The sequence below is a fragment of the Xiphophorus couchianus genome, chromosome 12, assembly GCF_001444195.1.
Source record: "Xiphophorus couchianus chromosome 12, X_couchianus-1.0, whole genome shotgun sequence".
NCBI lineage: Eukaryota > Metazoa > Chordata > Actinopteri > Cyprinodontiformes > Poeciliidae > Xiphophorus > Xiphophorus couchianus.
In genome coordinates, this window is record NC_040239.1 from 23,853,453 (window position 1) to 23,880,198 (window position 26,746).

Consider the following 26,746-nt stretch of genomic DNA (forward strand, 5'->3'; position numbering starts at 1 on the left):
ACTTTTACAGCAGACCGTTGTTCTGACTGGAAATGTTTTACATGTTCCTTTTTTATAGCACTAGTTTCCCACTGGAAGGTCATCAAAGGTGAACATATTCCTGCCTTCATCACCTGCTTAGATAAAAATGACAACAACGACAAAAAAAGATTGTGGTTATCATGTTTACATCAGATGAAATCAGTCCTGGGTCATCCTGTACCTCTTGTCACCTTGTGAAGATGTAAAAACTGTCCCGTGACACACGCGCAAGTGGAATCGTTTTCTTTGAAAGGAGAGTGAACAGAAAGGCACTGACTAAACGGTGGTCACTCCTGCTGACCTTAGTCAAGGTCATGGCATTCAAACTGCTGGATGACGACGAGTCAACATAAAAAAAAAAAACATCGTAACTTCACTTGAAGCACATTAGTGCTTTGTCTTCTGTTTGCTTCTCAGTTCTGCATCTTACATTCACCAGCCTCAGCAAATGAATGACACAAAATATTAATATAGCAGCCATAGCAAAGTATTAACAGGATGGTACGGTGGTGTTTTTACTCAAGCTTACCAGAGTGTGAAAATCCCAAACTGGCCCATGCCTGCTTAAGACATGAAACTACTCTTAAAGTGCTGTGAAAATTATTTGCCTACATAGTTATACTTCTTCTGTTTTCGCTTCCAAGAGCGAGAAAGTCAAAGAAAATGGAGTTTTCTAAGGTGAAAATCACAGATGACCAAAAGGAACAAAAAGCCTCATCTCACATTTACCTTAAAACATTTAGATGATCCCCCCAAAAAATATATCATGGAATGACCAGAACAAAAGTGGAACTTTTTGGAAGGTGTGCGTGTGTGTGTGTGTGTGTGTGTGTGTGTGTGTGTTCTCTGCCAGAAAATCCCGCAGGAAAATGTTTAGCACCCGCTTCGTGACATTAAGCTCAAACACACTTGGGTGATGATGCAGCAGAGAAATGATCCAAACCACAGACAGCAGCAAGTCCACCTCTGACTCAGTCAAAAACAAAAAAAAGAGAAAAGTGAAGAATTTTGGAGAAGTCTAGTTGAAATCCAGACATACATCTGACTGAAATCTCCCCTAGTTGCTCTAAATCTCTCCAACGTGGCTGAATTACAACACCAAAGACTGATTCCCAGTTATCACAAACACTTGGCGGCAGTTGTTGCCACCAAGGAGGATGACACAGGCTGTAATTAGGTTTGAGAGGATATTATTTATTCACTTTTGGTTTGGATAGCGTTTACCAGCTGCTAAATTAAATCATTATATGAATACTGATCCATATTTACTCAGGTTATCTTTGTCTTAGTTTACAAAAAGACACACACACACAAAAAGAAAACAACACAAAAAGTCTGCAAGGGGCAATAATAAATTTCCACTGTAGTGTCTCCAGTGTCCTGGAAAGCAACAGCTAAGTCATCTCTGCCCAGGGTCTCCTGCCTCTTACCTGTGTCCTGCCGAAACTGGTGCATAGACTGCAGGTCGATGATGTAAGGGGAGAGCTGGGCATCCACCTGCCCGAGAACCACGCTTCCCCTGGCGTCTCCCTTCAGTACGTTCTCGATGTGGTGGCACACCGCCGCGCTGTACGGCCTCCAGCGCCCGTGCTCGTTCAGCCACTCCCAGACGACCACCCTGGCCAGGTTCTGAGGCGGGTACCCCACGCCATTCATGGGCACCAGCAGCCCAGACCCGGGGCGAGCCATCTTTCTCCGGCGGTGTCTGCGTCTGAGCTGCTGGGCTGTGTCCCCGTGCTAGAACACCAGCAGCAGCCCCCAGCCCCCTGACGCCCCCGGTCAGTCAGCTCACACACAGGAACATTGTTTTGGATCAGCCCTCAAAAGAGAAAACAGCTCGAATCAGCGGTCAGCATGATAGTCCTCAGTAATCTCATGCTGCTTTCAGGCAATCGGCTCGGATGAAGTCATCTTCAGCAGGTTTCTCTCTTGACAGGGGCCACTTTCGATGATGAGATGAAGTCTATCTTGTCCTGTTTGAAGGGGACAGATCCCGATGATGACAGGAGAGCTACAGCAGGTAGACAGAAGACATTCACTAAACAAATGACAAGTAGCAAAAACAATAAATAAATAAATCCACTAATAAAGAGATGTCCTAAATGAGTTTCAGCTACTGTTTCTGCAGGAAAGGGCGCACATCTAAATCTGCTCTGGACGCTGCAGCTCTGCTCCTGTTGGCGAGCCGGATTTCTTTCAAAATCTATGAAAACTGAGCGAGTCTGCATGGGAGCTGTGTCAGCAGCAGCAGCAAAAATATCTGCCATCAGATGTATAGATGGGCAGTGTGCAAACACAGCAAAAAAAAATAAAAATAGAGCCAGCTATTATCAGATCATCTAGACGGTATCTTGCAGAGACAGATCAATCTGCTCTGAAGCAGAAAAAATACAACAGCAACAAAATAGCACATGCGATCTCCAGATTAACTGTTAAAACTAGTCAGAGAAAATGCCTCAAAAGAGATGTTACAGATACAGACCTGTAGGCAGCAGCAGCAGCTGTGGTGCCACAGATCTGTCAGGTAAGAGGCTGCATCTTGCGGGATCCGGGATGAAAACCAGAGAGCAATACGAAGGGGGTTAAAAAAAACCCCCAATAACAACAAAAAAGAGGGGATGCAAACCCTCCGACACACGCCTGCCTTTTCACAGACCTGTCCCTATACTCAAAGCTCGAAATTGTCCCGCAAACGCTGAAGCTGCCCCGACTCCGTTACGAAAGAGCGAGCCGTCGCCGTGCAGAGGCTCTCAGATCACAGCGGCTTGTTGGTGCGCTGCCGCTGCTGTGTGCTGGCTGAATGCATGCCCTAGTTGCGCGGTTTGCAGACAGAAGCCGCTTCGCTGGTGGGGGAGGAAGGCTCCTTTCCGTCCGTGTCACACTAACAATCAGACGCTCCTAACGCAAACACCACATCCCACGCTGCTCCGGTATGCGCAGCCGTGCACACCTGTATGCATGGACAGAAATGTCGCCTATTGGTCAATTACACAGAAAACACGAAAAGTTGGCATTTCCGGTATCCGGTTTCAAAATAAACTCTGCATCCTCTACGAGAGGAGCTGACGACAAACGGTGCACACGCACCAAAGACCTTTGAACTTATCTATATATTTTTGAAACGTGAAAACCGCAGTGTGTCTATCACTGAGAATGCATGTGAGGGACTGGCACAATTCAGTTCAATTCTGTTTATTTATGTAGCGCCAATTCACAACACACCTCATCTCAAGAGACTTTACAGAAAAGTCAGTAGAGTTGACATTATCATTCAAATTGGTCATAAAACAATGTTTTATCCAAGGAAACCAAGCAGATTGCTTCAAGTCACTGACTGGATGAGCATGTAGCAACAGTAGAGAGGAAAAACTCACCTTTAACAGGAAAAAGCTGTGTGTGAACGATCATCTGCCATGACAAACTGGAGGTTTGACAAGAAAAAGCATATATATACACACATATATATATATATATATATATATATACATATACACACACGCGCACACACACAAAAAAAAAAAAACCAGAAGCACCAATACATCAGTATTTTCTATGTTACAGAAAAGTAGGAAGTTAATGTGAGTAGTAGCTCCTTTAGCAGCTTCATTTATAGCTTTAAAGGCTGATGGAAAGAAAAAGAGCACAGGAAGTTAGGAGCAACAAAAGCTCAGCCGGTAGCTTTGTTAGGGAGAGAAACAGGGTTAAACACTGAAAGATGGGATCAAGTATGATCTATAATTTGATGTCAAGTTGTAGGCAGCAGTAGCTCAACTGATGCCCCGCTCCCCCCCTCTAGTAAAGGCGTCACAGCTGGAGTTAAAGACCAGATGTAGATTTTACAGAGAGTACAAAAATCAAGATAGGAAAGTTGAAAACTGAAACAACAGCAAATAATGCAACTTTGCTCTGTTAGAAACATGTGGAACAATCAGATCTCTGATTTATTATTGAGTCAGATGATTCAGGGTTTCACATGGAGAATGTTAAACTCTATTCTGGATATAGCAGGGAGCCAATGGAGGAAAGCTGAAATAGGAGAAAGGAGTATGATACATGTCTTGCAATGTCATTGTACAAATGAAAACTTGCAAAGTGTGATGTGCTAAATAGCTTCTGAGTTAATCTTAGAACTACCTTTCACAGCTGCAAGCCTTCTGAGTAAATTTTTTAGACCATCTTTGCACCTTTAGAATCTGAATATTTCACACATTCCTACTTGTGAAGACAAACAGTCCCACACCATGATGCTGCCACCACTATGTATGTAAATTTGCATGGTGTGTTCAGGGTGATGTACAGTGTTAGTTTTTTCTCTATACAAGGTGTTTTTGGCATGTAGGCCAGAAAACTAAATTTTCTTCCACATGTGTGCTGCTGTGTGCCCTACATGATTTGTGGCAATTTCAAACTCTGCATCACAGGAGAAGATATTCTTTGTGACGTGGATGAGAGTATGTGGCCTAACAGAAAGAAATTGGTAACACTTTTATTTGACGGGTTGTGAATAAGACTGTCATGACATCGTCGTAAACATGACATAACACCTGTCATGAACATGAGTAAGTCTTCATGAATATTTATGACTGTTGTCATAAAGTGTCATTCGGTAAATCATGGCACTTTTAATACAAAGTTGACATTATTCAAAATGTTTTCATTATGACAACTTGACATTAACCAAGAAATCATGATCTGACATAAATTTGTTATAAAAGTATTACTGATTAAACTTTAAAAGTTATGTAGCTTTATGTTATTAAAGCTAAAGTTTAATCAGTAATACGTCTATAACAAATTTATGTCCGATCATGATTTCTTGGTTTCCTGCCTCTCGCCTGGAACGTTAGCTGGAGATAAGCACCAGCACCCCTCCCAACCCTACTAGGGACAAGGATGTTAGAAAATGGATGGATGGATGGATGGATGGATGGATGGCTGTCTTATTTTAAAATACATTTTCTCTTCATTAGTTTCAATGATTATTCTTCTTAGCCTGCCTGATTGTAAAGGGTCACTCACTGGTCTCATAATGTGAGAATTACACAAGTGTGTTGCCTGGTTACATGGAGAGATCAGTGTGATGAAAAAACATGTTCTTCCTTTTTTTTTTACCCCACCAACAATAGCGGCTCTAGCTTTACAAAACAGCGCCATCACGTGGAATGTTGGTGTTAGTGAACTGAGAACTAAAAAACAAAGCAACTTTATGATAGATGTTTGTCTGAAGCTTTTTTTTTTTTTTTTTTTTTTGCTGTGGACTTTTGGAAATGAAACCTATTTTAATTATTATATACTGGCAAAGCAACAGAACGGAAGCAAAATCTGGAAAATGTTTATTCTATAGAGGTTGCTTTGTGTTACTCAAGTTTCTTTTGCAATTATCTTCCTACTATCAGATCAGTCAGGTTCATCTGTGGGATGAGTCTTTAACACAGACTCAGCCATCTTTATCTATTTAAAAAAAGGTTTTGTTACATTGAGATATTTTAGGAAACAACAAATTGAACTTCAGTAGCAGTCAAAATTGGAACAACACCCAAATCCAACCACACCTTTACCTGATGTGTCAAAGTCCAGAATGACCAGCCTTATTTATAATCCAGGCAGTGTCAGAAATTAGCCATGTGCAGCCTGAGACAAAACAATGCATTTTCTTAAGGGTCACATTATGTCTCTTCTGATACTCCAGTGCTGTTTTTCACTGCTGGCAGAGCTACACTAGCAAACAGACAGAGACCAAAGAAAGAATATCCGTCATGTTGCAAGATTAAAATGGATATATAAATGCAAAAAAAAAAAAATGAATGAGAAAGGCTGAACCTGCCTTGCAGAAGGACCTGGGTTGGAATCATGGTCTGAGGTCCGTCTGCGTGGGTTCTCTCCTGGTTCTCTTCTCCTTACAGTCGAAAAGCATGCATGTTAGGTTATTTGGTCTTTCTAGGTTGCACTTAGGTGTGAGTGTGTACATTCATGGCTATTTGTCCTGAGTGTCTCTGTTTTCCCCTCTGAAGGTCAGGCAACCTTTCCCACCTTTTCTGTAGCACACTGCCTGATGCCATCCTGGAGAAAGACATTTGCATGTCTGGGTGGATGGTTTATAGAAAGTACGGATAAAGGTCATTGTTAAGGGAAATCAAGCAAGGCAGGTAATGCAACTCGAAATCAAATCCGACTTTTACTCATATTTAAGGCCGGTGCTAGAACAGGGCTTAGGGACCTTTGTTTGGCCAATGTGAATGAGCAGCACGTGAGCAATGACACATAACAGGAACAGCAGGAAAGTGGTTTTATTAAAAATACCTTTCAATAACAATGCACCATGAGTAATTTGCTTATATGTAAACTTTCTGCATTCAAACTTGTGCCTGCACTAATGATTCTGTCTGATTTCCTGTTTGCTTTCTGTTCTCATCTCCCAGTTTGGACCTGTTTACCTTGTGAAATGTCGTGAGTTGAGATCTGTTGAGAACTGGTGCTACACACTAAAAATAAATAGAATTTAATCGTTCACAATTATTGTTCCAATGTACACATGTTTGACTGATTCATACAAGTCTCGGTGTCACTATATTATTGTCCCCTTTGGGATTTTTTTTCCATGCAGCAGGATAGGGGGAAAAATACTAAAGAAAAAAAAAACAAAACCCAAACAAACACAGAGATAATCATACAACAACATTGGAAAAACATTTTAAAAATCTATCAAATATCAATGAAACAAATAGACTATACACATGTGAAGTAATGTTCACATTATGTTTTCGATGCAATCTGACTGAGCTTGAACTGTTTATCTGCAGGCCTTTGCAGAAATAGCACCACCTTGTGGTGAAATTAAAAAGAAATTACAATTCATCTGAATTGTAATTCACGTTGTACTTTTATTTGAAATATTATTAAATGTGTATGAGTGCAGAACAAATATGTATACATATACATAGATATTATAACAAACACAAACTAAGCAAACCTGTTAATTTTGTTCTATTATTTTTATAATTTGAAATTTAAGCTCAGAGTATTTTTCCCCCCACAGAACAATGTGAAGTGAATATTTTCTTTTCATACATACTCTGAAATCACTTCTCATGAAACAACTCTTTCCATTCAAATATGTTCAATAATTAAATTTCCATTCAAGCTATTGGCTACTGCATACTCTTAATCTTCAGAAAACTGATTTGGATTATACACGTAATTTTTATACAAATATACAGAGGAATATACTGTACATGATCGCAGTCTTTTGGACAGCTGAGCAGTGTTACTAAAACTCCATGTCATTCTTGAAAACATGATGGATGGAGATAAAATTACGCTAAATGATAAATCAATCATTAGCAGGTAACATAGTGAAAGCATATTTTTTAAGAAACTGGTGAAAGTAGAGAGCGGGAAGCTAACAGTGCTTCAAGATGGGGGTTTTACAGAATAACATATACAAAGAGAGCCATAATGGCAGCGCTGATGAGCCCAGAGATGGGAACTGTGACAAACCAGGCGATGAAGATGTTCCTGAACAGACGCCAGTCAACTGATTTCCTGGAGCGCAGCCACCCGACGGCCACCACAGATCCCACCTGTGTGCAAGTAAGAGTTACTGGAAGAATGAAAACGTCTTTCCACTTGAACTTTTAACTTTTGTGATCAAACAACCACAAACCTGAATATAATTTATTGATTTTTGATGTGATATAGCAACAAAATGAAGTGCATGATGATGAAAAGGACGTGTTTAAAAATTCTTCACAATTTAACAACCTGAAGCTCCGGGTGTTAAGCCCACTTTAAAGAAATACCCTAAAATAAAACTGAGTCCAACCAACTGTCTGTAGAAGTCAACTAATTAGTAAATACACCAACTCCAGCATAAAGCATGCGTCATTGTCAATTTGGTGCTGTGGAGTTGATTTTCTTCATCCAGAGCAGAGAAGCTGGATGAAGGTAAACACATTTTCAGAGTAATCCCTGCAGTAAACCTGCTGGAGGTTTGTATCAAAGCATATTTGTTCGTTTGAATGGTCCAGTCAAAGTCCAGACCTAAATTGAATTCAAATCTGTAGCAAGACTTAAAATATGTAGTTTTGATGGATGCTTTCCATTAAACTTTGGAAATACTTTTTCAGTCTTTAAATGTGCAGAGAGACATTGCCCAAAAGACTTGCAACTGTAATCAGAAGCCAATTTTGGTACTTGGCACTAAAATAAAGGTTTATTTCTCAAGGTTTTTGCTTCAAGACCATAGACTGCATTTGATCATCAATCTTTGAATCATCTATAATTTTTGCAAAGCACCAGGCTAGCATCCAAAAACCCAAAAGCTGGGAAAAAAACAACAAAAAAGTACAATTTTGCTTGTTTTGTGTTGATCCATCACACAAAATCCTAATGAAATAGATTTAAGTTTATGGTTGTTTGTTACATGCAGTGGCGGCTGCATGTAGGATTTCCCCCCTAGTTCAGGTTGCTGCTGAGCTCCGGCGGGTTAAGCAGGCCCAGCTGGTTTCACTCTGCCTCTTGATTAGCAGAGTATAAGGCTAGCTGGGAAACTGACTTTCAGGGCCTCTCGGCCAATTGGGCAGCATGTGTGCTGCAGCTTTGTGGCGCTGTGATGGAGGATTTGTCTGCTAGAAACCCTGGTTTTTGTTGTTATTCTCCCCTTTCTTTCCTTTTAGGTTCTCATTTTCACCTTTGAGACTTCTTCCAATCCCACTTAAAGAATAAACCTTTAACTTTACCCTCCTGGTTTTGTCTCTTCATTTTTCCCTGGTTTATCTATTGTTACAGCCCTCCTCCAAAACCCCTAGACTGCCTTGGGGATGTAACATTGTTACATAAAAAAAATTCAAGGGGTGTGATTATGTTTGCAAGTTAAGCATTTTTGTGATATACGACTTTCATAACATGCTCAGAGCTCACCTCTCTATCTGTTTGTGATAAAGGATCAGAGATTTTAGCTTTATTACCTTGCAATGTGTCGTGCTGACAGGAAGACCAATATTAGATGCTACAACGACCGTGGCAGCTGAAGCCAGCTCGATACTGAATCCACTGCAGAGAAAGGAGAAGTTTATTTTGGTTTAACAACCTGATAAATCATAACTTCTGCTCAGAGGGGGCATAGCTACGAGGCATACCTTGAGGGTGTAATGGGGGTCAGGTCTTTACCCATGGTCTGGATCACCCTCCGACCCCAAACCCAGAGACCAGCACAGATTCCTACTCCGCCGTATAGGAGCAACCAGATGGGAGTGGGAGCATTCGACACCACAGACCCGCTCTCATAGAGAAGCCACAGGGCTACCAGTGGGCCAATAGCATTGCTAGAGAAAGAAATTAAATGTAAATCATTAAAAAGATCATACTTAGGCAAACTGAAAAAAACACCCTTGCTTACCTGACGTCATTTCCCCCATGAGCAAAGGAGCCGAAACATGCAGTTAGTATTTGCAAAAACTGGAAAAGCAAAGAAACTGCAGGTTGGTCGATCTCCAGCTCGTCTTCCGCCTCAGCAACGCTTGCGTCGGCTTCCTGCGTCGCGCTCCCGTCCGGGACGGTGCTTCCAGTGGTCACTGCTGAGTTGTAGCTGCTGTAGCTGTCCACCCGAGGTCTCCTCTGAAAGCCGGTGTCCACGTCTCTGTATTTAGGATCGCCGTGGATACCGTATATAGCCATGGTGTAGGATGTGTAGCTGTTGTTCCTCCGCATGGGTCGCTCCTCTGTGTCACTGTCACCGATGCAGTCCCCAACCTTGGCTTTGTGGAGCTTGTGCAGCAGGTCTTTGTAAAGGCCAGAGTCCTTGTGGATGGTATGGGAGCGTCCACTGTGGGGATCGGTGATCGTCATGTGGCCTACAGAGCCATTCAGAACTGTGGGAAAATCTCTCTTATAATATTGTCTTGCTAACTGGTGGGTCGTAGCTGCTTGTGGTGTAACCACATCTTGATAACTGTGACACTGGTGTGAAAAATGTAACATTTCCAGCACCATATTTAAAAATTCTCACCGTTAGAGATGTCAAGATCTTTGGATTCTATGTCGCTGTTTAGATCAGTCTCCTCTGAGCCTCCCAGTTTAAAGGCCACCTTCTGGGTTTCTACCGGAGGGTTCTGCAGATGGAGGTCAGACAGGATTTGAGGTTGTTCTGCTGGAGGTTTGCTCGAGTTCTTCTCCATTAATGGAGTCTCATAGGGAGCAGGAGCTGTTTCACCTGAAAAGTGAGACGATACGAGTCAAACAGCTTTGTTGCAGACAGTTATACTGCAGCAGAATTTACAGATTTATTAAATTGAATTTATTGCTGGTGGATCCGTGGTGACAGATTATGTAATCGTACAATGGTTTATGGGATTTTATGTGGTAGACCAACACAAAGAAGTGCATAAATGCATAGTTATGGCTGTGCGATGTTTTTGAAGTATTTCCTCACTGTGTGTGCACATCAAGAGACTGAATATTGTGCTAATTTCTCTTTGCAAAATTGCTCAAGTGACTAAATAACAGGGAGAAGTAATCGCAGGAATGTTTGATATGAGATCCAAACAGGGTCATCAACAAGACTAAAAAAGTAAACAACACTACAAAATGATCATTGTACAAAATCAAAGTCCTAAGGACCACAACACTCTGTCCATGCTGAGGTAAAAATAGTCCCCCGAGCATGATGCTGCCACCACTATTTTCTGCAATCATCAGGGTGATGAGCAGTTCAGTCGTAGTCTTATTTAACCAGAACTGGGTTTATTGTTCTACAACAAAATCCTGCTTTAAATTTCTCCACATCTTTTACCCTGGCCTGTCTGCTGTGTGGAACAGATGGATTTATACTCATAATAAAGAAACACACAATTTGACTCTATTTACTCATTAGAGAAGGTCTAAACTCCGCTACATTTCTTTACGTATATCAGAATACAGAGCGTTGAAGTTACTTGTACACTTTGAATATCATGTATATATTTTTTTTCCAGTTGTTTGCTACTTTCTGTTGATGTATCAATAAATTACCAATAAAATACACTGAGGTTTTTGGTCGCAACGTGACAAAACGTTAAAGAGTTGAGTGGGCGTGATTTCTTCTGTGAAGCACTGTACTTCCTAGTCAGTAGTTCAACAGTTTCATCCTCGAATCTAGAATGTTTGTGCAATGTCTTACTGAAGCTGTCTCTGTTACACTCACGTTCAATTTTCTTCTTGAGGCGTGGACAGACAACAAACCAAACAACCAGAGCGGTGGTGATGGCACAGCCCAGAGAAATGCACAGAGTGCCCCACCAGGGCATCCTGTCAAAGCCAAGCACTATGGACAAAGGAAAAGAGACATGTCAGAAAAGGTTGCCTCAGGGGAAAAAAACCCACAAACAGAACCTTGTGTCCATTTATTTTTTGCCTTCATGCTCTAAAACTGAAAAGCAACAAAACCTGTCTTACTAAAATTACATCGCCTTAGAAGCAGGACAGCAGGTGTCCAACATAACAAGTTAGTCATGTAATTTGTAGAAAATGATCACATTTTTCTTAAACGTTCCCTCCTCAGATGCCAGCATGTCTTTCTGTTTAAAGGCGGCAGTATCAGGGAAAGTGCACACTCCTCTAATCAGATACTGAGGAAGAGGCCAGTCTTGCGGCATGGTGATAAAAACTCAGTTGGTGGAAGTTTTAATAATTCCTCTTCTCTTCTAATATTTTTACTACACATACAGTGTGATGTTGTTTTCTGCCTTTTGAAGATGGATTAAAATGAGCTTAATCTTTCTTTCTTGTGAGCAGCTGGATCATAACACCAAATAAGCCCGAGCAACACTATGGGTGTAGCCTATCTCTAACGTACATGCTAAACCGGACTGGCCTCAAACACTGCATGCGAGGCGTGCAAGGAGATAATCTCATTTCAGTTCAAGAAAACTCAACAGAACTAATGGATTCCCATCAAACTTGCAAGAGATAACTGCAACGACCTTCTGCACGATATGATCGTGAAAAGATGCACAGTACTTTTGTACAACAGGACTATTTTGGACATTTTCTGCCACAGTGGTGTGCAGTCAGGTGCCCTTTTGAAAAGTCCAATCCTGCCAATGAATGCCAATGGGGCTTTCAAAAATCCATTCAATAGGGGATTATTTTATTCTGTTCTCTTGTACCTCATTAATTTTATATCAAGCCTAGTATGGGGATGTTTTTTTGCAATTAATACAAATATTAGTAAGGAATAAAGTTAATAATCTAACACATTTTCATTCTTTGGATCATAATTTTGCCATGAACCATCCTTGATATTTCCTCAGGCTCATTTGGAGAAAATATCAAGTGACTTTCTGGCTTGGTGTGCCTATGTGATACTCACGTGGAGCTCCGGTGAACATGATGGAGAAGAGGTTGATGCCCATAGTGATGCCATAGAAGACAGGAAGGGCTCTCAGTCCATTGGGTACAGGGTTAGACTGTGGGGAAAAAAAGAGACCTTTTGTAATTCTAAATCAAGTGCAGTTTCCTAACAAGAAATGGGTATGAAAACTGAGCACGTTCAAGGTTGTGAAGTAAATATTCAGCTGAAAGTCTTTGTTCCTGTTTTCTTTAAGTTTAGCCTTTAAGAGTAAAGTTTGCTCTGATCAGGCAGACGTATCAGATTATTATGAATTGGATATTTCAGTGAAGTCAATCGATCCTAAAAGTGTTCTCTCACAGTCTGGGAGAAGATGTGGATTTGGTACAGACCTCAAATCCAAATTCACCTTGTTCCACTTTAAAACTGGAAATCTGAGGAATCAGTGACATGCTAACTACTATTACCAACACAAGCTAATAATTTTTTTTTTCATAGTATTTCGTGCATTCCAACCGTAACACGCAATGCTAACAGAGGTTGTAGCGGACTAGGTGTGTGTACTATATTATGAGATATGAAATATCAGAAGTTCAAATAGACAACCTTTAGGCAGTTGCTGCAGCTGTCACTACATTTTACGTTTTAAGACAACCACTTTGGATTCTGAGGTCGGGGTGGGTAAAAGAAGTCTGACTTTTCTATTTCTGCCATTTATTTTCCCAATGTGTAGCTTGAACATTTTAACAGCTGTGTTGAAAAATGAAAAGCACAAAAATAAAATATCAAGCAAACTGAAAAAATCCAAAGTCTTGCTGTATTGATGTTTCAAAATGTCTGCCATGATGGTGGTACTTAGTAGGCTTAGTATTGAGGCGGTGCTTTCAACAAATAGTTAAAATCTACAGCTGGAATGTAAATAATAATGTACACTTTGTGTACATTATTATTTACTTTGTGTACATTATTATTTACATGAAACGATGCTCAGCCAGGACTGAAACAGTACTACAACTATAATAATGTAACAAATAACAAAACAAGAATATTAAATATAATTTATCATTTCATGATCTAATCACACAGCTCCTTGCTTTATTTACTTACCTTATTCAAGATGAATTTGCGGACGAAATAAAAGAGAATTGCCGACATGATTCCCGACAGAACAGGCGACAGGAACCATGATGCCACTTTAAACAGAACATTTCACGTACAATTTATTTACTGACTTGGATTTTAGTTTTTGTAGATTATTCTTCCTTTTTGCTGGAATACTTGGAAGGAGAAACTCTGTTTACCAATGCGAAGTAGTTCCATCCATTTGACCCCCTTGGGGCCTCTCGCTACCATTGAAAAGCCAATTGTGGCCCCAACAATGCAGTGGGTTCCAGAGATGGGGAGCTTCAGGAACGAAGCAGTCAGCTGCCACACGGCAGAGCCTGTGGCACAAAAACACCAGCTGAGCTTTTGTTTATGGCCTAAAGATTCGCACTTTCAAAACGAAAACAAAATCTTTGTGAAGGCTCACCACACATGGCACTTATTGATCCCGCCATGAGCACGTGCTCTGAGCCGTTGTACATGCGCACATCGATGATCCCCTGACGGATGGTCTCGCTGACCTTTGCCCCCAACAGCACCGAGCCCACCGTCTCAAAGATGGTGGCCAGGATGCAGGCCTGCCGCAGGGTGACCACTCCGGAGCCCACCGCCGTGCCGAAGGAGTTGGCGACGTCATTGGCTCCCACCGAAAACGCCAGGATGAAGGCGATGATGAATCCGACCACCAACAGCCAAAGGTAGTCCGACATGTCTGACCGGGAGACCAGAGCTACAGTGGTGGCAGCAGCCAACGTTGCTAGAGTAGTTGTATCCATGAGTATTCTCAATGTTATTCTACTAAAAAAAAAATAAAAAACTAATTTGTTGTTTGATAGTAACTTTTGAGGTAGTATGTATCAATAAATAATAACAAAAACTCTAAGACTTAGAATAAACTAACCTAGTAGTGGAAAATTGATTAAATCTATTGCTAGCTGGGTATGCAGGGTTTTTCTGTGAGGCTCATTATGAAATGACCCTGTATGGAAATGAGAGAAGAGTCCATTGTGATCCTCAGATGATTCACGCTGCAAAAACACAGATATATGAGTCAGTATAGGCATCATCCCATAGACAAGCAAACACTAAGCTGAGTTACACATTAACAAGCCCAAACAACCCAACAAAAAACAAGCGGCACGCATCTTTTACCTTGACATGCATGATTTACTCAAATATGGCGGGGTTTGGGGGGAGGAGCTATTCCTGCCAGTAAAATAAAAGCACTTTCTTTGACTGGTGAACAAAATGGCTCAATCAGGGATAAATAGCGCTAAAAATAACTTTACAGCAGAGTGTGTCAGAGGAAGCAGAGAGCACTGAAGTTAACTGGAATATGTTTTGGAGGGCAAGAGCTCATGAGTGTATTTAAGCCTTTAATGCCTCAATCAGGTTATTCCCATGGCGATAAAAGAGAAGAACCTTTTAAATGATTTAATGATCAAATCCACATTAAGTCCACTGATGCCGAGGTACAGCATATAATTAATTTACAACACACTGATCGATGCAAAATATGAACTTGTTCAGCATGCTCTCAGGAGGTTCTAAGTGAGCTCACCCTGAAATTGGTTTGCTGCAATAGAGAGTGTCTTTTTAGAATTTTTTTAATCTAACAAAACTTAATGACTCATCTGCTTTTATAAGTGTTGACAGTTGTGGTTCTTGCATTGAAGGTGGCCAGGCCAAGCACCTCTAGTGACCTCATTTTTTTTTTTGATTGCTACAAAGTAAAGGTTTTAACCAATTTGTAAGAACCTGTGATCGGTGTAGAATGATTCTGTTCAGTTTCGAATGATGCATAAAGTGTGGTTTTCATGCTTTACTCAAATATGCATAATAAGAGTATGCAAAGACCAAAGAATTATGCAGAGAAATGTTTCTACAGCATTGTTAATTGTATTTATTTAAAAACGCACTGCAAAAGTTCGGCAAATTTTAAAAAATGTTGCGCATGCATACCCAACCTTGGGACACAAAGTCACACAAATTAGCTTGAAAGCATATAATAATTGTAAATGGGAATTTGAGTTTACAAAAAAATAACTTGCAGCAGTTATTTAAGACTTGAATCCTTAAATTTACTTTTAAAAAGAGAAATAAAGAAACTAAGCTTTTTTGTTGTTCCCTTCAATAGATTTTTATATGCAGCCAAGCTTTTTCTGTATTTAAAGCACATAGAGGGTAAATGTTTGCATAATGTTTGTATTTGTACTGTATATTTGTTTAAGGTTCAATAACTAACAAGGCACCTGCCTGAAATATCTCAAGTGAAAGTAATTCAGAAATTGCTTTCCTTTAATACCTTTTAACATAAGGGCTGAAGTCACTAAGCCTCTGTAATAATATAATTTTTATATCAATAAAAGTACAATTTTGAAATTATATAATCCCTTAGATTCTGACATCCATTTTTCATATCAAGTTCAGACTAATGGGGGGGGGGGAAGTATTGTGGAAACTTATACAAAAAGAACAATTTTTTTCATAAATAAATAAATAAAGCACCTAATATTTTTGTAATAACTAAATAAAAAAACAGCAACAATAGTCAGTAGTTTTGAGCCAGTTTTCATCAGGTGGTATGTTAATCTCCTTAGTTGCCCTTACATAATTCAAAGAGACCACATAAAAATGCAAGCCACTCTATAAAGTGGGAAAAAAGCGACACTCACGTGAGAGACGTGCAGTTTCCCTCGGCGTGTTGGTGTCTGTCCTCAGGCTGCTGCTGTCAGCTGTGAGCAGGACCAACAGTTGCAGGATGACCACGCAGGCTGAGGGGGCAGAGCAGCGGCCTGTAGCATTAGTGGGGCTTCTGCTGGGGGCTGCTTTATATGCCGAGCCGAGAACACGCCTTTTCACTCCGGTCATGGGACAGCTGCCGTGCAGAAGCTAATGTTTAGCCTGTTTGTTGACAGGGTGCAGAATAATTACAGCTGTGTGCTGATTATCTTGTCTTATTTTATCCTCAAATTATGCTGTACCTCTACATCCGAAATAAGAAAGAGAAAAAGCTATTGCTATGACGAATATAATCTATTTTCTAATTCAGGTCATACTATTCTTTGGACGATAATGTAATTTCGCACAGTATTTCAAGACAGTATAAGGTCAAAAACGTGAACACAGGAGAGTGCACTTTGGAGACACCTGCTGGCCAATTATCGCATAGCAGCCCCCAAAACCTAGAAAAATCCCGATTGGAACTGGAGCCAAGATTTTATGAGATCATAATTGACGCACCTCTTCTGTTTTTAGCCCTACTCATCAGTCTGCAAAGCACTAATCTGCCCAGACTTTTTGTTTTGCATGCTCTCAATTTAACAACCCTAAATCAGGTTTTGTGTAAGGTGACTATATAATTTATCTAACTTTGTTCCCAGATTACTCACCTTACATTACCTATTAAATGAATAATAGTAAATTAATAACAAAGATAATTTCTTACTCTGACTCACTCATTTGGTGTTGCCATCATGACTGGAGTGCCGTATTTCAGCTCAGACTTAACAGAGCTGGGAAGGAGGGGCAAGTTTAATCACCTGGTTACCAGCACACACAGAAGATGGTAATTTATCTACTGATTAATTTACTTTTGCAGAATGAATGAAGTGTGACTCCAGCACGGATGCAAACAGCAGTTATCAGTAGTGAGTGATGAACTATTAAACTAGATATTTTTCATATATACTGTTTGTGATGTTTCAAGGCAAGGCATACAAGTACGTATACCAGAGGACCCTCAGAAGCAGAAGCCACAAATATGCAGTGGTCCTCATACTTTTCATAAAAAGTGCCACTTCAACATATACTCATGTTTCCATATACCACACAGCCGACATCTATTTTAAAACCGTAACACAACACAATTTGTGTTTTTTCAAAAAGGAAAACAGAAAAGGTACTGTAGACTCTGTTGAAGGATTCAATTCAATTATGCACTCAACATCAATTTATACATGAATTAACAAGAAGTATCAGTGGTTCTAAATTAAACTTGCAATTCCTTGAACCACGCATCACTGAGGATAATTGAAGCAAAAATAGTAGAGATATATTTTTTATGTGAATCTGACATGATTGGTGTTTGAATAAATAAGACACACAGAAGATTACAGAATTATAGGCCAGCTAACAATAGTTAGCTTGTCACTGAATGTAACAGCATAACTCGCTAGCTTTGTGACTTGCAACTGGAAAACAGTGTGTTTGGGTTTACTTGGGTCGTTCTCGGATCACGTTCAACAGAGCTACCACTAGCCACTGCGCCAGGTTCATTTTTGTCCTCCTCAGTTTATACAAGGACTTCTCAGAAAATTTTCCACAGTACTACTCATTTTTTCAAGTATTTGTTTAAAGGAAACATAAACATGCTTGAGCAACTCCTCTTTCTGGAAGTTTAAAACTAAAATTATTCCTGAACAAGCACTAAAGACAACCCAAGTACCATCGGTGTTACTTGTACCAACTCTGAGACCCATGTGATTATGGGATTTGATTTGTATTTTTTTTTGTCTATTTCTATGTTACTGTTTACAGTAATTACACATACAGGAGACTGCATGCTTCATGTCTCTTCTGGCAGAGAGAATGTAGCGAGTGAAAAAGCAGTAAAAGATAAACCCTGCCTGCTGAAATACCCAACACTTTAGTTTCTTCAAATGGGGACTTTAAAATCCTGAACTATCATGAAGACACCATGGAACCATTGACTGACAAGCAAGCATTTTGGGAGTGACGGTTAAGGGGTTAAACCCATTTGTGTTATTTGTTTAGAGACAATGGTGAATTCACCATTACTGTAAACTTAAATATGAATCACTGGAGAAATCACACCCATTTAAAACTTAGGTGATGACACACAAAAAAACCAGATCAAAGAATCTGACACAGTTTTCATTTTGAGTCAAACTGAAAACCAGAAATAAATTACTTTAGTTGCTGTACTGATGTAGAATTTTATTAGCTGCAAATAAAATGGCTATTGGCTCAAAATGTACTGCTGGCCCCCACCTGGCCATTACTTTGAATATTTTCTGCAGGCACTGCTGGACTGAAATCACTAACACTGGCTGGTGATTTCAATGACGTGTTTTCATTACAAATCAGTAGCACTTTAAAAGTAAGTTCAACAAATTGATCCGAAAAAAAAAGGAAACAACTTTGACCGTATAATAATAATAATAATAATTTTTAAAAAAATCAAACTATAAACAGCTCAGCCACTGCGAAGCAACAGTCACAAACAGTGTTACTAATCAACCTGTTGCTCAGGTCCCTTTTTCCGGGAATGTCCTGGAGACATGTTTAACGTCAGCAGTGCTGACTTCGTCCTAAAATGCTCTGATGCCTCTGAATATGCTGATCACTTCCTCCTTTCATTACTTATTTAGTTTGTCCTTGGTGAGGTCTGCATGTGTGACATGTATACAGAAGTGCCAGCTACGTGGAATATTTTCACCTCACCGAAGCCACGCTTACACAACTGCTGACAAGCACTTTCATCCTTTTTTTAAATGGAATATTAAGCATTAGATCAACAGAAAGCCACGCTTCACTGGGAAGCAGAGGAAAAAGGATCCACAATATTTTACTTTCAAAGTAAAAATATTAAAAGTGTGGGATGCATATGTGTGTAACTTGACCTCAGTTTAAGTTAAGCTGTTCTGTGACGGCCTTGAGCGTTTGTTAGAGGTCATTAGTGAACAAACAGCATAATAAAGCCCAAGGATCACAGCAGGCAAATAAGAAATACAATTGTCAAGAAATTTAAAACAGGATTAGGTTATAAAACAATATCCATGCTTTGAAGATTTCACAAAGCATATAATGGAGGGGTTTTGAGTGGATAAGTGGAGCAACTTCTACCCATATAAAATTAACTTGAACTGGAACTTATCATAACGTCAAGCAGTCTCTCTGACAAGACACTTTTATTTTCATTATATGTTTAGTGCATGGATTTAAAAGAAAATAAATCATGCTTTGATGAGAACATTTATTTGTATGTGCTTTCTTTTTTTGTGCAATTCAAATTTCCCCTTTTAAATGTATGTCCTGCATTCCTGACCAATATCTCTTATTAAGTTCAAAACTGAATTACATTTTGCAGGAACTGAAAAAAAACAAAAAAAAACAGTTTTAACATATTAAATCAGCTAATTTCTGGAGTATAGGTTTTGCCAATGAGAATGTTAAGACTATGGAATTGCTTAAAGAAGCCCAAGAAGAAAGAAGATTTTATTAATTCAACTTTATTAATTCAGTCTTAATTTCAAACCTCAGTTAGACGGTGACCTTTAACATACAGGCAGAGCAACAATGGAATGGTTTTGATCAAGTAATATTCATGGTGGTCCAGTCAAAGTGCAAACCAAAATTTCCTATTTTTTTTATAATGAAAAGTTAAAATATTCAAGAGAAATATTAAGATTTGTGCAAAGCACAGCAGCAAAAATGCTGCAGATCATAAAGAGATAACAGTTTTTATCAGCCGCTGGGATTTTTAAAGCAGCAATTCAGGCTTTTTGTCATTTTGTAGAGACAACCAATTTTCACAATTGGTTTTGAAAATTTTACCAGCAAGGTCTTCTTTTTCGGTAAACGTTCAGCAATTCTACCAGCATTTAAATCATTTAATTTGCCGTGTGTGGACATCGAAGGAAAAAAAGTGGTGACATTAACTTTTACTACAAATAAAATCAATTCATTAATAACTGAAGCTTCTCATGTCTTAGCTAATCTTAAAAGCAATTGCTAAAAAGTACTTTAAGTGAATACAACATGGAAAATTTCAGAAACAAGCTCTCTACCATGAGGCGACGTTGTTGCACCAGAGGCGCCAGTATCCTTTCACAATAACCGGCTGGTTAAAAGCTCAGAATTATAAAAGTGTATATCCCAGACAACTTTCCCTGATTAAACATAACGCTTCGCAAGATCTATTTACCAACATCACAGCACATTTATGTTCTCATGAGATTAGTGCACTACTGTTTCGTGTTTACAGAAAGGATTACGGATTTGTTGACAGCGATTTATCCAACAAAAATTCAAGAATTTTCCCAGAATGGTGTGGGCAATTTCTCTTATGGTAAGAGATTTTTAATAACTGTTTGCATGAGTTAAATGCTGTTTTCTGTCATTTATGAAGGATTAGAGATGGCAGTGAGCAGTGACTGCTCCCTCACTCAACAATGTGCATTTGTTATGCAGCTGCATGAGAAGCATTTCTCGTCACATTCTCATAGCAAATTGCTCTGTACAGTTCAAAAACTATCTATCAAAGTGATGGCACTCAGGACATGCTGTGCTTGTCCTGACCTCCTTGCTACACTGATAGATTTGTATTTTTTTTTATTTTTTACTGCACTGCCTTCCAGATTTTGGAGGGAAAACCTCAAATGTAGTGAGACTTCATGCATTTTATTGTGATTCTATGAGAGAAAATGATTTCCTCTTTCGCTTCAGTGTGAAAACACCTGCGTCCAAACAGCCGTTTTCTAAAGAACTGATAGTTACTGGTGAAGTTGTTTATTGCACGACATGAGTCACTGGAAATATTGGCTGTTTAAGCACTTCTTGGGAGCCTCTAGGTGGCATCAAAGCCCCTATTCAGGTTACACTGGATGAATTTGTTGAAATACTAGTTTGTGACTCACTGGGGGAAAATAATCTTCCAAGGTTGATCAATATTTTGCTCCCATTCTTGCGAACTCACCCAAGACCCTGTTGAGTGTAAACGTTTGATGGCGTTTTGTCGTAAAGAGGTTTACTCTGACAAATACAAAAGTTTATTTCATTTGTATAAAAATGAAGACAGAAACAATATCCGTAGCTCAGCTTTACTCAACTGTAGTTTTCTCGCCCAAGAACAAATTATCCAAACGTTCAAAGTAATCTTTTAGAATTTGAATTTCAGACACAGCCTCTTTGGTATTTTTCAGTCAAAGTCTCCAATCGTTTTCAAAATTTGACAAGCTAGGACATGCAAAAAGGGAACAGCAGAGCATGACTAGTTCTCATGCTCAGGCCGATCAGCCCAACCCTTTATTCCCCTCCAGCCCTACCTCATATCCCTTGCCAAACAGGATCTGTGAGATCTGAGAGAGTCATTTTCTCAGGACACAGGAATGTCAGCGCGCCTGCTGGGACATGCTCCCTACATTCTCTCAGATTTACTGGAAAAGGGGTCTGGGATGAGTTGCTCATGCAGCCATTTAATTTTAGAGTTGGGCAACAATGCTTATTGTTGGATACCGTCTTCTGGCCAGGTGTGTTCACTGACTCACTGATTAAATTAGATTGTCCGGATCACTCTGATCTTCACTTAAAAGATACCCATAATCTTCCATTTCCTCTCAGACTTGTCATCCATGCAAAAGAAAGAAACATAAAAAAATATATATTTTTGTTCATTTTATTCTTTTTTTTTAGAAAAACATTTGTCAAAACTTAGATTTGTATAAAGCTTACAAGCAAAATTTTACACAGCAGACAGACCAGTCATTCAGACTGGGAAAAAAAACAAACAGTGTATCAGAACATAAATACAATACAGTCAATTTGTGGCAAACATGCAATCTGCTAATGGCACAAACTTAAAGAAATGTAGAGGATTACTTGGCCCAAACACCATCTATAGTATTTCAAGTGTCAGATGCTAAGCACGCACAGGGTAGAAATGTAACAAAACAACGTTCTTCGGCTCAATGCTACATTTATCAGAGGTTAGTGCATCGGGTTTGGATGTGCACACGTCCACTGTGAGTGCACTTTGTTGTGATCCGTTGACCATCTCTGAACACTTGCGCTGGCTCGTCTGTTTTACGTGGACAGGCAAAGCTGTAGGCGCTGAAATGTAAAAAAAATAAAAAAGTTCAGTAGTGGTGCCATTTCCGCTTAGTTAAGGGTCCAGTGGCTGGATGTCAGCGGTGACTGTTTGTGGGAATGGTTGGGACTGTGGCTGTAGGTGGGCGAGTGGGTGACGCTGGGGCTACTGGGAGGCGTGGAGGAGCAGGAGGACGACTTGGATTTGATCTGCAGCCACTTGTCCTCTCCCAGTGCCTTGGCAAAGTGGTCATCCACGGACACACTGATGGAAAGTTCCTTGGTGGGTGCTTGTTGGTAATTCACTCCTAGGCTCCTCTGGAAATGCTCCTCGAGGACGTGATCATAATTGCATTTGGAGTCTCCTGGAAAAAGGAAGGATGTATGACACAAGTCAAATACACACCTCTGTGAGTCAGAGAGAGTCTGTTCAAGACTGAGTGGTTATTTAGTCTATGAGTTGAGTGTGAAAGTCTGGAGAGAGTGAGAGACTGACCTGAGGAGTGGCTTTTGCGGACATCGGGTCTAGAAGAAGGGCTTTGTACTGATGACACACAGGTGATCACTGATGGGCGCATCTGTGGAAAAGGAAAAAAGACAAAAGTGGGTCAATCACTATTAGAATTTCAACAGTGATCCTATGTTTTGTTTTCCTTTGAATCTTTAACCTTCATTGTTGCTGCCTAAACCTGAGAATGCACTCTGTTAAGATTACAACCACAGCAATGTGCACAGTTTAACGCAGAAGTGATTAAACTGGTTGGGTTTGCTCCTGAAAGCCAACTCACTTCTACTGTGATGCCATAAACAGTTCAGAAGGAAAGCAGTCTGTTTGGTCTTGTTGAGGGCATTCCTCTTTCCATTGCTTACATTTTCTACTTGAATCCGGCTGGATTGCATTGCTCAGGCAAGCTTAGGCCTGTGTGCACTCAATAGACTTCACTGACTAAAGAGTAGAGATGTACCCCTGCTGTGGGTTACCCTCAAGCTATGCTGAAGTTAAAAGGAACATCAGACAGAGCTGCCACGTTTCCAAAGTAATGACCGCCTGAACTTCCTTTATCTCAGTCAAAATCTGGCCTGTTGAAGAAACAAGCGGCCCTTGTTCAGAACAGCTGAAATACCTGGATCTGAGTGGCAGCAGAGGCCGTAGTCTTTTCTCTTGCGTTTTCAGGGTCTTTCCTTGGTTTTTTGATGAGTGCCAGGGGTTCATCGCTGACTGGTGTGTAGTAGACGTAGGGGGGGAAAGGGCTGGTAGGACTAGGCGTTGGGCTCTGTGGGGATGATGGACTCTGCTGGGTACTGAAGGGTGCAGGCACTGGACCAGCCCTCTGGACCATCTTGTTCCTGTTTATTGCCCGCTCTCGCCTAAAACAGATATAGTCATCAGAAATGGCTTCGTTTCTTCAAGAAAACGTGCATTTATGTGGGCAAAAATAAAAAGTTCTGCTAACCTCTCCTCCAACGTGAGGCCTCTCTCGTAGTTGCGCTTGCGTTTGACCGGAAACACAGCCGGAGCTCGAGGTCGCTCGTTCCCCATATGCCTGTACCGGTCTTCACCTCTGAGATGAGGCTGGCCTATAAAACAGGGGCTAGAGTTAGACGATCAGAAAGGTTTACGCAACATGATGACAACATCCTGATATACTATTGGATGGATACCATCTTTCATCTGAAGTGACCTGTCATAATGTTTTTACCTGTTAGAAAGTACTTAACACTTATGGGTGACTAACAGTTGTTTTCATCCCATGACATCAACCTGCATGACAGCTAGTCGTGGGAAAATTTTTATTTTTTTCACCGTTAATTGTAAGCTCCGTTAAGTAGCTAAACTCGATCTACCTGATCAGTGAGGGTTTCAACACTTCACAGCTGATTCAATACTAACGGTAAATGTTGTTTTTCTTCAATGTTGGCATACAGCCAGTTCACACGCCTCCAAGAACACGATCAACACAGATTTTAATGTAATTTTGTGGGGTAGAAAGGCAAACATTTAAACATCTCCAACTGTTATATAGGCGAACCCCTTTGTGAATGTAGATGCGCCTATTTTTTAAATTTTATTTTGAGTCTACTCAAGTCAAAACACATGAGCTGAGGTTGGCTCTGATAAGCTGAAGAGTTGAGGAGATTCACAATCGTGAGATTCAGTCCATCAGTTTAAAAAGAAAAGGGTGTGATTTTCACAGGTCTTTCGTGGTTGCATTTGATTCCAAATGGAGCACACACTAAACCAAATCAATGTGCCATCAGAGTTTGCGATGGGATGTCATGCTTATAGTCAAAACACCAACACTCCTTAATTGCGATCATCCCCATGCTTCGTTGTTAAACTGTACGCTCTCTCGACACTCGCAAGTCCACATTCACCAAATGACTGGAGGATTCCTCCGTTTGCAAGACAACAATAACCACTGCAGTCTGGCTGGACTGAAACAATGGGTGATTATCTGTTTTCGCAGTGCAGGGCAAAAAAAGGGGGGAGTTCAGCGTCATTGCTTGGACTCGTCAGCTTGCGTTACCTATTGCATAAACATTCCATCACCTGCGTGCTACTCCTTCACACAGTGTGCCATTATGGAGGGGGAGCAGGTATAACCACACCTATGCTGATTTTCTAATGCCTCGGGCATGGATATTTTTTTTCTTATTAGCTCGGAGCGTGCGCCGCGTGACCTTCTGTTTGGCTAAATTTAATCAGGCTTTTGCTGAAATCCGAAAGCGGCACACACTTTGCAATTCCTTTGTTGACATTTTAGAAAGGAGGTTTAAAGTGGAGTCCCTCGTCATTTTAATTTTGACAAGACTTCCTGTATTTAAAGAAAAAAAGGTTGCAGTCCAACAATATTCATCTGAAACGTGCGTTGTATGAGGTACTTTTTGGATTTTAGCTTCAATTTGATCAGATATCAACTTGATATCTGATCAAATTGATCAGATTGATAAGAACAGCGTCTTCTTATCAATCACTTTATTTACATAAACATCAATGACAGAACAAAGACACACAGCGGTGGAACAAAAACAGGTAACGACTTTGTCCATTAATGAGACAAATACATGCTGACAGAGATCACGGAAACGTAAAGCGGTTCGTGTTACTTTTACTGGTCATAAAAGTACATGTATTTTTATATCACAAAGTAACACAAAGAAACAAGGAGAAAGTGTTCCCCAAACTCACCTTCTAATATGTAGACCTTGAAGCCACTGCTCATCCGGGTAATGTACTGGAAGTTAGCCACAGCCATGGCTGCTGGACTTTGTCTGAGTGGAGAAAAACACTCGGTGGAGCAATCTGAAGCTCAGTTATGGCTTGTATTAGAAGGGTAATGAGATTCTGGCTCTGCGCTCAGGTAGGTAAAGTGTCAGGTGAGCGCGGACCGCCTCGACCTGTGACTCATGCCTGCACGCAGATTGGCTGCTCTCCGGGCCAATCAGACCGCCTCGTTCATTCACTCCATTGTTGCGGTGTTTTTTAGGCGAAAGGTTCTCACAGGTAAACTCGTTTCCAAAGTGGAAAGTTGAGTTGTTGAAATGTCACGGGGTTACACTGCTCCCTCCTACCAGAAGAGCATTCACAAATCCTTTAACTATGCTCCCAAGACTAAAATAATTAAAAAGCGAACCAGTTTTTAGGCATGTACATTTCCTTTCCAAGAGGGGTTTCAGTGACTCCTAAAGGTGAAAAATGCCTTTTGTTTCCCCTCCGTGGAATCAACACCTTGCCCACCCTTGTCTGTCCTTCCCCACCCCGCCCCCAGATCTGAAATCTTACCAAACGGCATTTTTCTGAGTACTTAGCCCACCGTGGCTTCAGTCATTCCACTGACCTGCCCATACACGCTTGCAGCTGTACTCTGAGCCCGCCTCACATATAATCCAAAGGCTTTTGTTAACGGCTGGACAAAGACTCCTAAGTTCTGAAAATACTGCAGCCATGAGGACAATCTTATCTGCAGACACTACGACATTGGCGGTATGAGAAACAAACAACCCCGCACTGTGTGTGCTACTGCGAGATAGCAACCGTCTAATCATGCACGAGGAATATTGGCCTTAAACAACAACAACAAAAAATTTCAAAGCACTCCTGCTGCAAAGGATAGCCTGAATAGTATTCATAAACAAAACCTGGTCTAATTTCAGCACAACAGTGCCCCCTTACGTCGATATGCACTGGAGAAACAAGACTTTCTACAGCTTGTTTCAATAATAAGGGGTGAGACATTCCTGTTTTAAGGTACACGCTTAAAGACGTGTTTACACAGTGACAGATTCTTTGCAGAGTTAACATTTCACCACATGAGGAATTTAGTCTTAAAATGCAAGGAATCTGTGAGTGGACAAGCAAGTCTGAGAGCAAACCTCTTTAATGAATGCAGTTCATGACATTATCTAAACCTGTGTGTCATGACAGCATTATGCTCCAACAAAACTGCATTACTCAGTGATCTCACC

General features: G+C 40.4%; 3 protein-coding genes across 8 annotated transcripts in view; all 3 read right to left on the bottom strand.

The window, feature by feature from the left end:
- dtx1 (deltex 1, E3 ubiquitin ligase) overlaps nt 1–3,018 on the bottom strand; it is a 56,917-nt gene extending 53,899 nt beyond the window's left edge. For 2 of the 4 annotated variants that reach the window (XR_003597510.1, XM_028033011.1), the window contains exons 1-2: nt 2,504–3,016; nt 1,452–2,032 (exon numbers count right to left, since the gene is read on the bottom strand). Coding sequence is in view for 3 of the 4 variants with exons in the window: in XM_028033011.1 (XP_027888812.1) it covers nt 1,452–1,710 (259 nt within the window). In the remaining variant the exon portion in view is untranslated. Of the gene's footprint in view, nt 1–1,451; nt 2,033–2,503 lie in introns of all 4 variants that reach the window. The other 2 variants (XM_028033013.1, XM_028033012.1) reach the window with 2 other exon arrangements.
- Nucleotides 3,019–6,290: 3,272 nt separating this feature from the next.
- slc20a1a (solute carrier family 20 member 1a) lies at nt 6,291–16,271 on the bottom strand. 3 transcript variants are annotated; one of them, XM_028032643.1, is made up of 12 exons: nt 16,126–16,271; nt 14,352–14,478; nt 13,878–14,245; nt 13,648–13,788; nt 13,454–13,539; nt 12,368–12,464; nt 11,201–11,320; nt 10,028–10,231; nt 9,419–9,890; nt 9,159–9,344; nt 8,988–9,072; nt 6,291–7,601 (listed from the first exon to the last, which is right to left on the bottom strand). In XM_028032643.1, the coding sequence occupies exons 3-12, from the start codon at nt 14,224–14,226 to the stop codon at nt 7,446–7,448; spliced, it is 1,896 nt and encodes a 631-aa protein (XP_027888444.1). In that variant the 5' UTR covers nt 14,227–14,245; nt 14,352–14,478; nt 16,126–16,271; the 3' UTR covers nt 6,291–7,445. The 3 variants fall into 3 exon arrangements, with proteins under 3 accessions (XP_027888444.1, XP_027888445.1, XP_027888443.1); XM_028032644.1 differs by having other exon boundaries at nt 9,419–9,872; nt 13,878–14,248; XM_028032642.1 differs by having other exon boundaries at nt 13,878–14,248.
- A 5,582-nt stretch (nt 16,272–21,853) lies between these two features.
- Nucleotides 21,854–25,648, bottom strand: vgll4l (vestigial like 4 like). The gene is made up of 5 exons (XM_028034741.1): nt 25,470–25,648; nt 23,734–23,857; nt 23,404–23,647; nt 22,776–22,857; nt 21,854–22,644 (listed from the first exon to the last, which is right to left on the bottom strand). The coding sequence occupies exons 1-5, from the start codon at nt 25,534–25,536 to the stop codon at nt 22,352–22,354; spliced, it is 810 nt and encodes a 269-aa protein (XP_027890542.1). The 5' UTR covers nt 25,537–25,648; the 3' UTR covers nt 21,854–22,351.
- Between the last annotated feature and the right edge of the window lie 1,098 nt (nt 25,649–26,746).